The 15,746-nt window shown below is 40.1% G+C and overlaps 1 protein-coding gene across 1 annotated transcript in view; it reads left to right on the plus strand.

Annotated features, from left to right (window-relative positions):
- The first annotated feature begins 7,633 nt into the window (after positions 1-7,633).
- LOC129332169 (solute carrier family 35 member G1-like) overlaps positions 7,634-15,746 on the plus strand; it is a 28,458-nt gene continuing 20,345 nt past the window's right edge. Inside the window, exon 1 of the mRNA XM_054983066.1 lies at positions 7,634-7,850. Coding sequence (XP_054839041.1) covers positions 7,634-7,850 — 217 coding nt within the window. The remainder of the gene's footprint in view (positions 7,851-15,746) is intronic.

Consider the following 15,746-nt stretch of genomic DNA (forward strand, 5'->3'; position numbering starts at 1 on the left):
GGGGCCTTCTGAGGCCTCGACGCAGGACAAGACGTGTCACAAGAGCTGCAGCGGCTTCTTTTTACAGACCTAGCTTGGTCTTTCTCCAATGGCTCCTTTTGGAGTTGTATCTGATCTTATTGCCAATTTTCATACGGATCCATTGCAGGATGGGCCGGTTCTGTTTCTGCTTCTTAGTTTCTGCTTCTTTGGGAGGACATGGCAAAGACTTGCCCACTGGTCACCACAATGTCGCAGCGGAAGAGAGCTTCTTGTTGACACTTGAGGCAAATTACATATATTATAAAATAATGCAATAAAGACAAATATAATCTATACAATAAACAATGCAATTAAACTGGAATTATGTTATTAGGCAATAAAATTAGATTATCACATTAGAAAAGAATGAAGTAAATGCTATATTATATCCTGTAAACAATGCAGTAAGAGGAATAGAAGGCACAAAGATCCTCCCTCCCTCACAATTACACAGAACAAGTCACTTATGCTGAAATATCTGAGGAATCACCAGCTGTTTGAATAAAGCCCATGACACCTTGAAAAAATCAGACCTTAACATCAGACCTTATACAAGAGTCTGAAAACTTGATATAGTTCAGCAAGTCGTGCCTTATTCATCTGGCATCCATATTTCTGTACTATTCTGTTCTTATCCCCAAACCCAAAGAAATGCATAATAGTCTAGGCTTAGTTGTATTCATGCATAAATGCATAAGATATATCAATCCCTGCCTTACTCAAGTAAGTTATTTTATCCATCAAATCAAATCCTGCAAATTCTACCACAAGTGTTGGCCAAGCATTATATTACCATCTCAAAAGAAGCTGCTACTACCTAAGGCTTTTTATTTCATCAAAACACTCAAAAGCTTGCCTGGGGGTTTATATAATTTGATATTAAACTGAAAAGGACTGGAACTGTTAGCCACAGAGACTGATAAGCCATTGCTTTTTTTGAAGTAACTTTAGAAGTTATGAATAACTTCAAATTGAAAAGCAAGCTAAGTAAGGATCAAACAAAAGGGGGGATTTATCTCTTAATCCACTTTGTAATAACTATTCCTAAAATTACTTTATCCTGTCTGTATACGTCTTTAAAAACAAACAGGACAAAAGTAAGCTGTGTGCCAGAATAGTAAATAAACCATATTGCTGTTATATTTTAAAAAATACTTTATTAGTTGTTCAGATAAGAAAAAACACACTGTATAATTACAAGAGTATTGTACAAAGAAAGTTTTGTCTGTAAATGAATAAGACTCAGTATTGCTGAATAAACTTCAAAAATAATACATTAAGCACATAGCCATAATCTAAAATCTGGCCAAAAAGTATGCTGCTGATTTTTCTGTGGCTGTACCACATACATTAGTCTTGGCTGCTCACTTCTCTAGGCTTTCCAAGTTTCTCCTGAGCGGTCTCTAACTGTCCAAACAGCCATGGAATTTTAAACTTCCCACTAATCCTTATAAACAGGAGAAGCAAGTTTCTAATACCTTCCCCCACACTCATATCTGACCTATATTTAAATCTAAAACAAAAACATGTATTATATTTACCAGAAAAAAACTTCCAAAAATCTTTATAAAACAACTCTTCTTAGAATGCTCTACTTTTGCTCTTTCAGATGTTTGCTGCTGCTTCTTTTTTTAAGCTGTAAAGAAAAGGCATTTTAAGTGACATTTGCTGGTAGTTTTGATGGCATAATTACTACTTTCTATATTTTAATAAATCTATATTTTAATAAATCAGATTTCATAGTACATTTATAGCGACCACCTGAAATATTTCTGCTACTTCTAATATGCTGTACCTGAGCAGAAACAGAGCCATATTGGTTGCTATTATTTTGCTCCAATAGTTCAAATAAAGACCAATGGCCATTTCTGCTCACAGTCTTGTCAACAGACCATATGATAGCTGTATCCTTGTTCAATACTATGCAAAAAATGTTTTATTGCTTGCTTATTTAACTATGCAATTAAAGCAGCACTGATATGCCAAAGGTTTGAATTCAGGGAGGAACAGTTTGGTTTTAAGCTTATAAGTAGACATGGGCACGAACCGCATTACAAACCAAAAAAACCCATGAAGCGCCTGATCGTCTGTTCACGATCCAGCAGTTCGTGAGGGTCCATGGCCAACGAACCAGCGTTAGTCGGAAGCCCAGTTCGTTGCATTTGCCCGCAGTTCGTGAAGCCAGACAGGCACCATCAATCAATTCCCTTGGAAATGGAGCTGGGGGAATGCCTGAACTCTGTCTGCACTCCTTCTGTCGCCCTGGAAACCCGAATCGAAGCCCAGCTTACCTTGATCGGCGGGTCTTCCTTCCAACCATGGAGCTGCAAATTGGCTACAATTGGTTAAATGGGAGAAGACACCCAGGGGGAAGGAGGGGGAAGGGGGTGTTCTATAGCCATGGGCACTCCAATCTCATCCCTGCAAACCCTGATAGGCAGTTCTGACGGCCAACCCCTTGTACACTGGGCCAATGTCAACTGGTAGCTCTAACTGTATCGAGTGGGAGTTTCCTGGGGGCCTTGGATTGGAGAGGGTATAACTCCAAGATCCCTATTGCAATCTTGACCAAACTTGGGTGCTGGCTGGAGGAGAGTCTGCTAAACACTCCCTGTGAATATGGGCTCTCTAAGTGCAATGGGGGCCGTTCCAACACCCACGAACCATGAACCAGTTCGGTAACAGGAAATGTTCATTACAGTTCGTTTGTTCGGGTTCGTTGGTGGCACTGAACCGCAGGTTCGTTAATTTTTTTTGCTTTGTTCTCATGTCTACTTATAAGTGCTTTTTAATGACATATTTTCACATTGTTCTATTAATATATTATAACTGAAATGTTTAACTCATTTAATCCTACATTCTTTGACTTGTTCTTGTCTCAGATTTCAACACGAGTTTATACCATTTAGTGATAACATATTCATCATCCTACTATAAAAGGCAAGCCATATTGGCAATGACTCACTTTTATCCTCATGCAGGTGGACTGCCAATGACTCTGGCCTCAAGGCCATTACAAAGCACCTGCTTGCCACCAGGGGGAGGACCACCAAATTGAGGGCCTAAGCACTCCACCCCGCGCCTCCCCTCAGCGCCCTTCTGCAGTAGGCTGCACTGGTACGAAAGTAACTACCAGTACACATCAACTTTTGAAAAGTAGTAGCAGCCAGCTGGGACACCAATGAGGTTCCTGCATCAAGGGAGTGGCAGCAGCCAGGCTGACCAGGGAACGAACAAAGTGCTCTCCTTGCTGCTCATGACCATAACCCAGCTGGCTGCTATCACCAAGCCAATAGCAGCATGTAAGAGGCAGGTGCCAGCCAGGAGTCTTCCCAGACGTGCCTGTGACTCCCACCTATAATTGGAACCACTTTCAACTCCATGGGATGAAGAGACTGCACTGAGAGCCAGCATGGCACAGTGCTCACCGTGTCAAACTAGGATCTGCCCAGGTTTGAATCCCTACTCTGCCATGGAAGCTTGAGGGTGAATTTGGGAAAGTCACAAACTTTCAGTCTAACCTACCTCACAGGGTTGTTGTGAGGATAAAATGGAGACGATAATGATCAGAGCCACTTTGGTCCCCACTGGGGAGAAAGGCAGGGTATAACTGAAGAAAATAAATAATGAAGAATTGGCCTGGCTAATTCTCTCCCCCCACCCCCCACCCCGCAGCTTCTGATTATGCTGCTAATCCAACTGTGACAGGGCTGTTCAAGCAGGACTTTGGAGAAAATAGATTGTGAGGGGAGGATAATAGCAAAGGATATTTGGTGGTGTTAGAGAGAGAAAGAAATACTGTGAACAGGCACTTCCTTTACTTTCTCTTAAGTGCTAGGCTTGGCTTCAGAGCAGCAAAGGATCATTTTATTGCCTGGAAGGACTGGGTGTGTTTCTGGCAGCCTCTCACTTCATACAACCTGGAGAGAGCAGAGAGAAAAATACAGCCCAGCAAAACTATCACTCAACTTCCCTTGCACTTTGCCTGGAAGCCTCTGGAGTAAGAACTTTTTAACAGCCTTAAGACATTTAGTTCTCACTGCCCCCCCCCCATGTTTATATAGGAATCAAGATAAGAACCCAATCACACTTTTTCTCCAAACTCAGTTTAGCCTGGAAGATGCCCCCCTACCTTGGCACCACTGATCTGACCACCTGGATCCACACCATAATAACATCAAAACTAGACTCTCTACGTAGGTCTCGAGGTCTCCAATAGGTGCAGGATGTTGCAGCTTGATTATTATCAGGAACTAGGCAAAGCAGACACATTACTCCCTTTCTGCAGTCACGTTATTCACTTCCCTCAGTTACTGGATCCAGTTCAAGGTATCTACAGTCGCCTGTACACAGGAATTCTCTGCAGTGACCCCCATCTTATGAAACGGCCTGCCTGAAAAGGTCAGGAAAGCTCCCACTCCCCTAGCTTTCCACAAACTGTACAAAATTGAATTATTCAGCAAGGCTTTTTTACACAGGTAATAGAACTGTACTGTAAGGAAATGGCTCAGAGGAATGCATTGGAAAGGGATAGGGAGGGACTGTAAACTATATAACTGTGTACTATCTGTTTCTGTAAGTATGTTTCTACAGGATAGTTCTGTATCATATAATATGTCATGTCAAACTGCTTATGTTTTGGTCCAGTCTTATTTTCAGCTCTTTATCGGCTCTCTTTTAAATTTCTGCAATCCTTACCCTATTGTATTTTTTTATTGAATGTCCCTGCTGTTGATCATATTGACCTGCACTATGTAATTTGCCTTGAGTCTCAGCAAGAAAGGCAGGCTATAAATAACATAAAATAAATTAAATTAACTGCCATGGTAAGCACAAAAACAAGATGTATGAGGGTGCCTGCGAAACTCCTTCCCACCCAGACTGTGGCCAGGGAGCCACAGTGAGAGGGGGAGGAGGCAGTCCTTTCAGTAGAGCTTGAGAGAGAGAGTGATGTGAGGATCAGTACAGATAAAAATTTACTTTCACCCCTGCTTGCTCCTAATGGCAACCAACTATCAAAACATGTATAAGGAGGCAATGCTTTCCCCCCACCATGACTTAAGGTATGCTGGTCCCAAACCATATAGGTCTTTAAAGCCTGCCTACTACCTGACAGCTCCCCTGCTGTCTGAGCCAAGACAGGTAGCAACCTGAGAAACAGCCTTCTGGGCTGTGGCACCAAAATAATGGAACTCTCTTCCCCAGGGACATTGATCTGTTCCCTTCTGTCACTGCTGTCTTGCACTGAGTAAAGATTTTTTGTATTGTCTGGTTGCTTTCCTTCCTGCTTTTCAGTCTGCTGTCTTGTGTTTTATATATCTATTTTTGCTCGTTTTTAATAAGTTTTATGATGATTGTTCTAATTGTTGGCTGCTTTAGTGGCTCTAACTCAGCAGAAAGGTAGAATCTAAATGTAAAGAAATTGTGTTGTAAAATAAACGTGTCTATATTGCAGCATCATGAAACGGGATATATCCTCATTCCCAGGTACAAAGCCTTTGTATATGTAACTGCATCTGCACATAATCATCCCCATTACCCCATTCATCTCTTTTCTCTCTTATCTTTCTGTTTTCTTTCATCTATGACAAATTTTAGATTTTTAGTTTTATGTTATGTTAAGTGCCACCTGTGTTGATAATAGTAACAATTAACTTCGTATAACACAGTCGCTGTTCAAAATGCTTTGTGTACACATCTTATCACAGACATTCTTACAACAATCTTGTAAGGTAAGGCAGTATTATTTCCCCCATAGGATATATTGAGTGACAGACTGCCTTATCTAGTGAATCTTTGGATGAGATGAGCTGTGAACCAATGACCTCACAGGTCTTGATGACTAGATGATGCCATGGTATTACATAGAGACCCAGTTTGGTGTAGTGGTTAAGAGTGGTGGGACTCTAATCTGGAGAATTGGGTTTGATTCCCCAGTCCTTTCAGGAGCTCTCTCAGCCCCACCTACCGGTGTTTGTTGTGGGAATAATAACAACATATTTTGTAAACCGCTCTGAGTGGGTGTTAAGATGCCCTGAAGGGTGGTATATAAATTGAATGTTGTTATTATTATTAGTATGAGAAGGTAATTTATTCCTGCATAAAATCTTAGGCTACTAAACTCAAATAGACTACTCAAAGATAGTTCAAACAGCTTTGACAGGACTGCACTCAGTAGTTTGAAGACAGATGGTTTTGTCCCTAAAAAGGTAAATTAACCTATGGTACGTATATATTTATGCAAGTGTTTTGAAACTGTATTTATATTACCAAAATCAGAGTAGTGCATGCCTAGTTTAGGGGAATGTCAATGGAGATTACAGAGTAATTTACATAACTGTACCTTAGAGCTCAATAAATCTGATAGGAGAGTGAGAATATACAAATACAACATATTGCAGCACAAACAGCCTAGGATCACAGTGGGATTGCAAAAGGATCACCCCCTGACTGAAAAGAGGCCCTGTGTTTTTCAAGATACTGTAAGGTTGCCTTCTTTTTTCACTCTACACAAGCTCTACCTTTCACACCTAAGTGACACGTACAGATTTATCTTATGCTTGAAAAAGTGTCACAGGCTGATTCTTTGCTGCTATACAATTTTAAAGGCCCAGAATAACCTTCCATAGAGAATGTTTGGGAACAATATCCATGAAGATATTGCTTTTAGTCCTCACTGCTGCATCTTAAAAAGGCTCTTAAGTAATACTATTTCCAATAGAAATTTCAAGGAAATTTATGGCGTTTAGCCTCTATACGCAGATGCACAAATCTAATAGTTTGGAGATGCCCATTGTTTCAGAAAATGAAACATGGCAGCTCCATATTTTGATGCTTTCAAATAAATAAACTATTTATATTAGCTATTATAATGGAAATACCCAGAGACTATTAGTGTTCATGAAGCAAGAAGATAAAAGGGGAAGAATTTGTTGCTCTCCACAGTGCTTAAAGGTTTAAAATCGCCTGAAATTAAAAGGCCTCCTGCACCTACCAGAGAACTGACCAAAGACACAGAATAGTTACAGCTCCAATCAAACTGGTAAGTACTGAGATACAAGATTGTCTGGAATTCCACATACTTTAAATTTCTGCGACCTTCGAGTGGAACCTAAATTCAGCAAATTTCCTTCATTCCAAAGAGATCTGCGTTATTATCTTGATACTGCAGGCAACAGCTTGAGAGATGCTTGCCCAAGGCCGTCTAGCGAGGTTATGGGTGATGCAAGGTTTGAACCAGGGACTGTGGCCTCAGTCGCTTAGCTAGATAAACTCGCTTATCAAACTTTAGTTGGCAGCACAGATCCAATTTGGGCACAAAAATTCTTTTCCCCACAGGCCGCCTCCGTCAAACACATAACAGCCTCGTCCCCTTCCCTAAATACTTTAGGTAGACAGTGGGCGCCCGCCAGGCTGCTCAGGATTTGGGCGGGAAAGGCACCCGCCCCCTGGGAGTCGCGTCCACATCGCCCAGCAAAGATCCTGCCAGACTCATCCAGGGAGCTGAGCTGGTAGGGGCGGCGCCAGGGCCAGAGGGCCGCACGCGCACGCGCACGGAGGGCGCCGGCTTCTCGCCGGCAGGCAGTTGAAAGCCGGCTGCTCCAGAGTTCTCATGGTGCGGCCTTCGAACAGCGCTCAGGGCACTGCTGAGCCCGCTGGTGCCGGGCAAGGGGCGCGGAGCGAGGTGGGCCAGACGCCGGGCGACGACGAAGATGTTGGGCTGTCGTGCCAGGCTCAGGACTTGGAAGCCGCGGACGCTGCCGGTCCAGGCGCACTCTTGTGGTGCCGCTGCCTCCGCGGAAGGCTCCCCTGGAGAGGCGGGACGCCCGGTGGGTGAGGAGGACAGGCGGGCAAGCGCGAGCTGCTCCCCTCGGCTGTCGGTGCCTGTCGGGTTGGCTGGCCGGCCGGCCGGCTGACGAGCTCGAGGAAACTGTCTCGCTCTCTTCCTTCTTTGGGCTCAGGCAGGGGCGCTCCGAATCACGCGAAGGCGAATCCTGAGCCCCCGAGGTTCCACTCGCCTCCGGGCATGCTTGCTGTGCTCTGCCAGGAAACTTCAGCCTTCTTCTCTTCCGTTTCTCCCACCACTTGTTCTGTCTACCGCTGGCACCCCTATGCCAAGCTCTTTTTGTATATATCGTTTGTCGTAATTTATCTTTAAAAAGCTCAGAGAGGACACACTCACACCTGTTTATTCTAACCCCGCTTAACCCAGAATCACTGTCGCATGGACACAGGTTAGAGTCCTTTTTAACCTCTACGTCTTCAGGATCGTTTAACGTGGTTTATTTATTCCTTAATGCAATGACCTTCCAACTGTGGGATGGGATCCAAAAGTAGGTTGCAGCTGTCTCACAGGTGGGTTTTGTGGCCAGGAGGGAAGACAGGAACTGCCTGAGCAGGGAGAGGAGGCCTGATGGCAAATTTGGGTTTGTCTCTGCATAATGTGCCAAAGAGCGATGAAATACATACAGCCTGTTGCTCAGTAGTGCAGTAAGTACTGAAATACTAAATATAAACTTGTTCAGTGTTCACTAAGGTAAGATTCTTGAAGTTTATACTTGGAAAGGGAACAATACTGTTGAGTAAGTGTAAGTGGGTTCTGAAGCTAGAGTAAGCTTAGAGTGTAGTGGTTAGAGTGCCACTCTAAGATCTAAGAGGCCTGGGTTCAAATCCTCAGTCTGTCATGGGAGTTCACTGGGTGAGTCACACTCTTTCAGCCTAGCCTACCTCACCGGTTTGTTGTAAGGATAAATGGAGGAGAGGAGAATTTTGTAAGCTGCTTTGGGTCCCCATTGGGGAGAAAGGTGACATGTAAATGAGATAAATAAAACGCAATTTCCACTTCAAAAAGTTTAAGAATCATTGCCTTAATCTTCCAGAAGCTGGGCTAAAAGTAGATTTCTTCTACCCTTTCAATTCATGTTTGATGGTGAATTAGGGATTTTAATCTTTGATGTTTTTTTATGAATTCAGAAGGGTGACAGGGTGTTGTGAAGCAGTAACAAATATATAATTAGGTTTTATATAATTGAGTTTTATATTGTGTCTTTCTGTACCTAAGATGATATGAAATATCTGATTAGTAAAAATATTTTGTTCTGCGATACAACAGCACTTGAATCCTCTTCAGATCTGTTTATCAGTCCATGTATGATGTGATAAATCATACATGATCCTCATCATACTTGGTCATCTTCTCTCTCATTTTGTCCACACAAAAGCTCTGTTGGGTAGATGTTGGCCCCAAGATTATCCAGTGAACTTCATGTCTAAGTGGGAATTTGTACCCAGCTAAGTCTCATTCTGTACTCTAATTATTATACAACACCAATTCTATTCTAATCACATGGTTGGGGGGGGGCTAATACTCCTTAGTTATATGGTAGTCTGTTACATATCAAATGACCTTATGAATGTTATCTAATCATTATGCCCTTGGAATTTTATGATAGTCACGCAAGCTTAACCTTTCATTTTCCACTTAGCCTTCTGCTGCTAGTAGCAGTGCTTTCAGCAGAAGATATTGTTGTGTGTAATCTTAAATTCAAGTCAAGTCAAGCAAGACTTTATTGGCATATATAAAATTTTAAATACAGAGACTCCATACAAAATGAGATTAAAATACAGATATGAGCAGGGCAACAGTGCATCAAAACCAGTACAGAATATTACTTGTCGGGGCGTATAGCCATGGCACTGTAGAGAAACGTAGTTACTATTTCAGTTATTTCCCCATCTGGGTTGTCAAGCAGGAACTGAACCTTAAAATCATCAGAAAACTATGAAAGTTTGGCTAATATAGGATGTAGAAGATCCTGGCGTGGCACCAGATAAAAAGGGCACTGGAGAAGAACATGGGAAACAGTTTCAACACAGTCCATCAAACAAGGACAACACCTGCTATAATAAGGAATCCCATGAAATCTGCCAGATAAAATGGCTGAAGGAAGAAAATTAAATCTGGCGTAATCTTAAATTCACAATGAAATCTGCTTGTATTACAAGATTAATAGGCCCTTATATGGGCAATTGAAAACAGAGCAAAATACTCCTGGGAATGGTCCAGCAATTTCGTATTACACCTATATTAAAAGGGCTATATTGGCTTCCTATTTGGCTCCAGGTTAAATACAAGTTTCTGAAGAACCTTTAAAGACTGTAACAACCTGTGGCCAATATACTTGAGGGACCACCTTTTCTCATATAAACACTTGTGTCTGTTTAAGTTAGCCCATCTAACTGTGTTAATAATCTTATGGGAGAGCTAAAGCTATTTTGCTGCTCCAAGTGGCTCCCTCCCATCTGGCCCTTCTTGGTCAGGTGGGCTTCAGAGTTACCCCTTGTTCAACCCCCTGTTCAATGCAGGAAATCCAGAGCTGGTGCATTCTGATAGGTGGCTATCCAACCTCTGCTTGAAGACCCTCCAGCAAGGGTATCTCATGTTTTTTGTCCTTTCCAGTGCTCTTTAACATAGTATTGGAATGGAGTGCCCTAAATATACTGATGATATGGAGCAATATTTGTCATTAACCAAGCCTCTGGAAGCAGATGTCATGTTCATTTTCAGTATTCTGTGCAGTCCCACATGGGACTGCCCATGCACAGGCCTGCCAATTGATAGGATCTACAGCTAAAATTCCTATAGGTGGCATCTGCCCCTTCCCAGAGCACGTGTGGCTTGTTTCCTGTCAAAACACCCCGCTTTCGAACTGGGGGGCGTCGCTGCTGAGGGTAGTGGACGCATCTCAGTAGAGCTCCGTAATACCTCACCTTTACCCCACCAAAATAAAACAAACGGCATAAATTTCTATAAAACTAGAATGAACAAGAGAGTCCCAGACAGAAAGAAATCACAACTGAAAGCTTCGAGGAACTTACAAGATTTCTTTTCGCTGAAAAAAAACACCTCAAAACAACTCGGGAAGAGAGCTAAACAAAATGGCTGAGGCCTATGAAACTGAAAAGGTTCCCTCAGCAGAGGACAGTAAGATCGTTTTAAACCCTCAACTTATACAACTACAGCACAATATAATTCAGCAAATGAATATAATGTTACAACCCCTAACAAAACAACTTGCGGAGATCAAATTGGACTTAAACAAGACTAACATAAAAGCAGATAAAGCTTTAGAAACAAGCACTGAAACTCGACAAAGTCTGTGAGTTACAAAAAATAATAGAGAACCAACAGGATAAACTGCTGGCTCTTTAAGTTAATGAGCGTCAGAGAAATTTGAAGATAAGGGGTCTGAATGAAGACCTAACCAGAAAAAAAGACTTCCTTAGCTGTTTAACATCTTGGTTTACAAAACAACTTGATCTAGAAGACAGAGTGGCCCCATACATCACAAGAGCATATAGAATAGGCTCAGAAAAGCTAAGCAGGACAAAAAAGCAACCAAGAGATACAATCATTGAAATACCTGATTTCAGGACAAGGAAAAGGATCTTAGATGCAGCGAGGGAAAAACGCAATTTTTCCTTTGAAGGTCACCCAATTCAAATCTACATAGATCTTCCTGCTGAGATCCTCCTTAAAAGAAAAGAGCTTAAGAAGACAACAGAGGCACTCCGGAGTGCAAATATCCCATATAAATGGGTTAACCAAACAAACTCCTTGTTATCATGCAGGATGTGCAGCATATCATCACAGATCAAGCCTCCGGGGAAAACCTGTTAGTAAACGAGCAAGTTGAGCCAAAAAAGGAAAAGTCATCAGTTGCTGTCTCCATTGAAAAACAGCAAGATCCCTGTGCAGTTTAACTGAACTCTGGCAAGTTTATTGTCTTCATTTATGTGTAAAAAAGAAAAAAGATGCCAATTGATAGTGATTTACCTGTAAGGGGAAACATTGAAGCAAAGGTGGGGGGTGGGGTGAGGGGAGTACTACGGACATTGCTCCCATTATTGTTGAAATTGTACAGAGAGTGATTTGTCAGTTAACTAGAAGCCTAAACAGCCAAAGGGCACTGGTATTTACCAGTAACTTGTGAGTGAATTAACTTACTTGTTTTCAAGGACTGTTTATTTTTTGCATTGCAAAAGCTCTCTAACTTTCAAGAAGGAATTACATTAGTAGGAGGGGATCTGAACTATATAATAGATTATAAATTGGATAGATCACACTTTAATATCAGTGTTAAAAAAGGGAAGTCTAGTAAAACTAGATTGGCCACTCTATTAAAAAAAACCCCACTTGATAGATACATGGAGATTTCTCCATGACAGGGAGAAAAGTTATACTTACTACTCATCTAGGCACAACATTTATACAAGAATAGATTTTGTTCCAGTATCTGATTCATTAGGCTCTAGATTAGACTACTCTGAGATTAGCCCTATAATTATATCTGATCATGCGAAAGTCTCATGTACCATACTTAATAACTCTGATAAAAAAGAGGAATCTAATTGGACTTTGAATAGGGCATTACTTATCAATGAAATTACAGCAAAGGAAATTGAAAATATATTAAAAACCATAATAGATTAAAATAATAAACCCAACACTAAACCACACATACTTTGGGATACGATCAAAGTAGTTGCAAGAGGGCACATAATGGCATTATCTTCTAGGATTAATAAGCAAAAGAGAGAACAGAAAAGAGAAACTGAAAATGAAATCAAAATCTTAGAAGACAGATATAAGACTACAGGAAGCAAGAAAGTTTATCAAAATTTAATAAATCAGCGGAGATTATTGGAATCCCTAGAAACAGACAAAATACGCAAAAACCTCGTTTATGTAAAACAAAAATATTGGCTGAACACCCCCAAATCTTTAAAACTGCTCTCATATAAAATCAAAGAGAAAAATGCAAAAAGAAACATCTCACGCATAATAGATAGTAAAGGAAGACCCCTTACAAAATCTAATGACATAATTATTTCTTTTGAAACTTGCTACAAACAACTATACTCGACAAAGAAACCAGATCTACAGGATATAGGTGCATTTCTAGCCTCAATAAACAAACTTAAAAAATTATCAGAAGAACACCGAAATTATCTGGACAGTCCTATCACATGTCAAGAAATCTCAGTAATCATTAAAAACTTAAAAAATAATAAATCCCCGGGACTAGATGGATATCCCGAATTTTATAAAAGGTATTGTAATTTACTTGAGCAGCATCTTCAGAACACATGCAATAATGTAAGAGATCATGGTTTGTTGCCCCCAACATGGAATATGGCCTTAATAACAGTCATCCCTAAGCAAGGAAAGGACAGTACAAGAACCTCATCATATCGACCTATATCGCTCCTTAATCAGGATTATAAAATTTTCACGGCAGTAATGGCACATAGAATAAACTCATTCATACATAATTATATCCATCCGAATCAGACAGGATTCATACCCAGAAGAGATATGACAGACAACATTCACAAGACATTAAATCTCATAAACCACTGCAAACATCACAAGAAACAGGCTCTCTTTCTATCATTAGATATTGAAAAGGCCTTCGATACTTTAGAAATAACATACTTGGACAAAGTATTGCAAGCTATGGGATTTGGTAAAAAAATTCTGAAAATACTACATTCTATATATATACAACCAACAGCAAATTTGAAAATAAATGGGTAGACCTCCGGAAAAATTTCAATTGATAGGGGCACTAGACAGGGATGCCCTCTATCACCAACTCTATTTGCCATTGCAATAGAACCACTGGCTATTACAATCAGAGAGAATAATAACATTAAAGGAACCCAAATTGGAAAAGAACATTATAAGATGAGCCTATTTGCGGACGATATGATTATTTATGTGACTGATCCCCTTTGCACCTTAAACTATTTAGAACAACTACTCACAGAACTTGGTATGATTTCAGGTTTACTGATAAATCAAACAAAATCACAAATATTACCAATTAACATAAACACAAGTTTCATTGGTTAGAAAAGGAACTGCTTTACTTAGGAATTGCAATTTCTACTAATAACAAAAATTTGATACAATCAAACCACTTTAAAATAATTACACAAATTAAAAATGACATGAATAAATGGAAAAAGATAAAAATCTCATGGTACGACAGACTTCATTTGATAAAAACATTTATTCTACCTAGAATAATATTTGTCATGAGAGCTATACCTATTTAAAATTCATGAAAACATAATTAAGCAATGGCAGTCCATACTAAATTCTTTTTTTGTGGGATCACAAGAAACCCCGGATTTCCTTTAAAATTCTGAGATTAAAAAATCATCATGGAGGACTTAATTTCCCTGATCTATCATTATACAACAAAGCAATCAGACTTTCCAATCTCCTCTTGCTTTGGCACTCAAATGAAACAACAGAGTGGACTTCGACTTGCAATAAGTTACCACCCCAATGGAAAATACAAGAAGTAATTCGGAACCCACCTACTAAACGACCTAAGGGAATAAAGAATAATACCTTCCTTGATGCGATCCTACGTATTTGGGATAGCACCAGAACTAAATTAATACCAGACATGTCGAGGCACTCTCCTATTTCTGTACAAAACATATCAATAGACACTGAAACTCAAATAGAAAAAACACTGAAAACTACTGATATTATCACATTAAAAGATATAGCAACGAAGGACGGTCTCATAAGCAAAATTGAGATAGAACAAAAATTTCAAAGCTCAATTCCATGGTTCTTATATCTGCAATTACAAGCTGTCACCCAACCAATAAACATAAGAAAGGTTATGAATGCAACTCAGCCAAGATTTGAGCAATTCATGGATGCTAAAAAATATCAAAAAGGGGCATGATTTCAAAAATATATGGCCTGCTATTGTCCTCTAACATCCCTAACAATTTTAGTTATCAAACTAAATGGCATAAAGATCTTAATGAAGTACTGACATTAGACAACTAGGAAAAAGTATGGGCATCAAAATTAAATAAATCCTCAACTATATTAACTAAAATACAAAGCTATAAAATTATACACAGGTGGTACCTAACACCCCAAAAAATCTCCTTAATTTATTCTTCAGCATCGCCCTCTTGTTGGAAGAAATGCAATAATGAGGGTAATTTTGCTCACTATTGGTGGGAATGTCCCTTGATATCTCGATTTTGGTCAGAAATACTAAATATTATTAAGGAAATAACAGGGTACAGTGTCCCTATGTCGCCAAAAGTAATCTTCTTGGGACTGTGGGATCAGACATCAATCCCAAATGTTAGAAGAGACCTTATCAACTCTCTCCTGGTGGCAGCTAGGAGTGCAATAGCAACCAAATGGAAAGACCAATCTCCACCTACTACAGAACTTTGGTTTACAAAAATCTGGAACCATTAGATAATGGAAAAAATAACTGACAATCTACATCAGACGGAATATCAATCTTTGGAATCAAACTTCTGGGGAAAATGGATCCCATTTTACGAATTCATAGAAGCAAGAGATCTGCAACCTCCCTCTTCACACCACTCATTGTTGATGTATTAAAGTTGAAGCACTGTGTTAATATTTGTAAATGCAATGTATTATATTGGTTTGTTGTTTGATTATTGTTACAGTTCTAAAATTGAATAAAAATATTTTTTTTAAAAAAACCTGCTTTCTGGGAGGAGCAATGTCCCCGACCCTCAGTTCCTCTTTTGCTGCCAGTTGGAGAGGTTCTGCTTAGATGATTTTCCGTCAACTTTATTCTTCACATAGAAAAAAGGAGAGACAGAGAGACAGTCAGGGTGGCTGAAAAAGCCTTATTTTA

Source organism: Eublepharis macularius, chromosome 6 (assembly GCF_028583425.1).
Source record: "Eublepharis macularius isolate TG4126 chromosome 6, MPM_Emac_v1.0, whole genome shotgun sequence".
Classification (NCBI taxonomy): domain Eukaryota; kingdom Metazoa; phylum Chordata; class Lepidosauria; order Squamata; family Eublepharidae; genus Eublepharis; species Eublepharis macularius.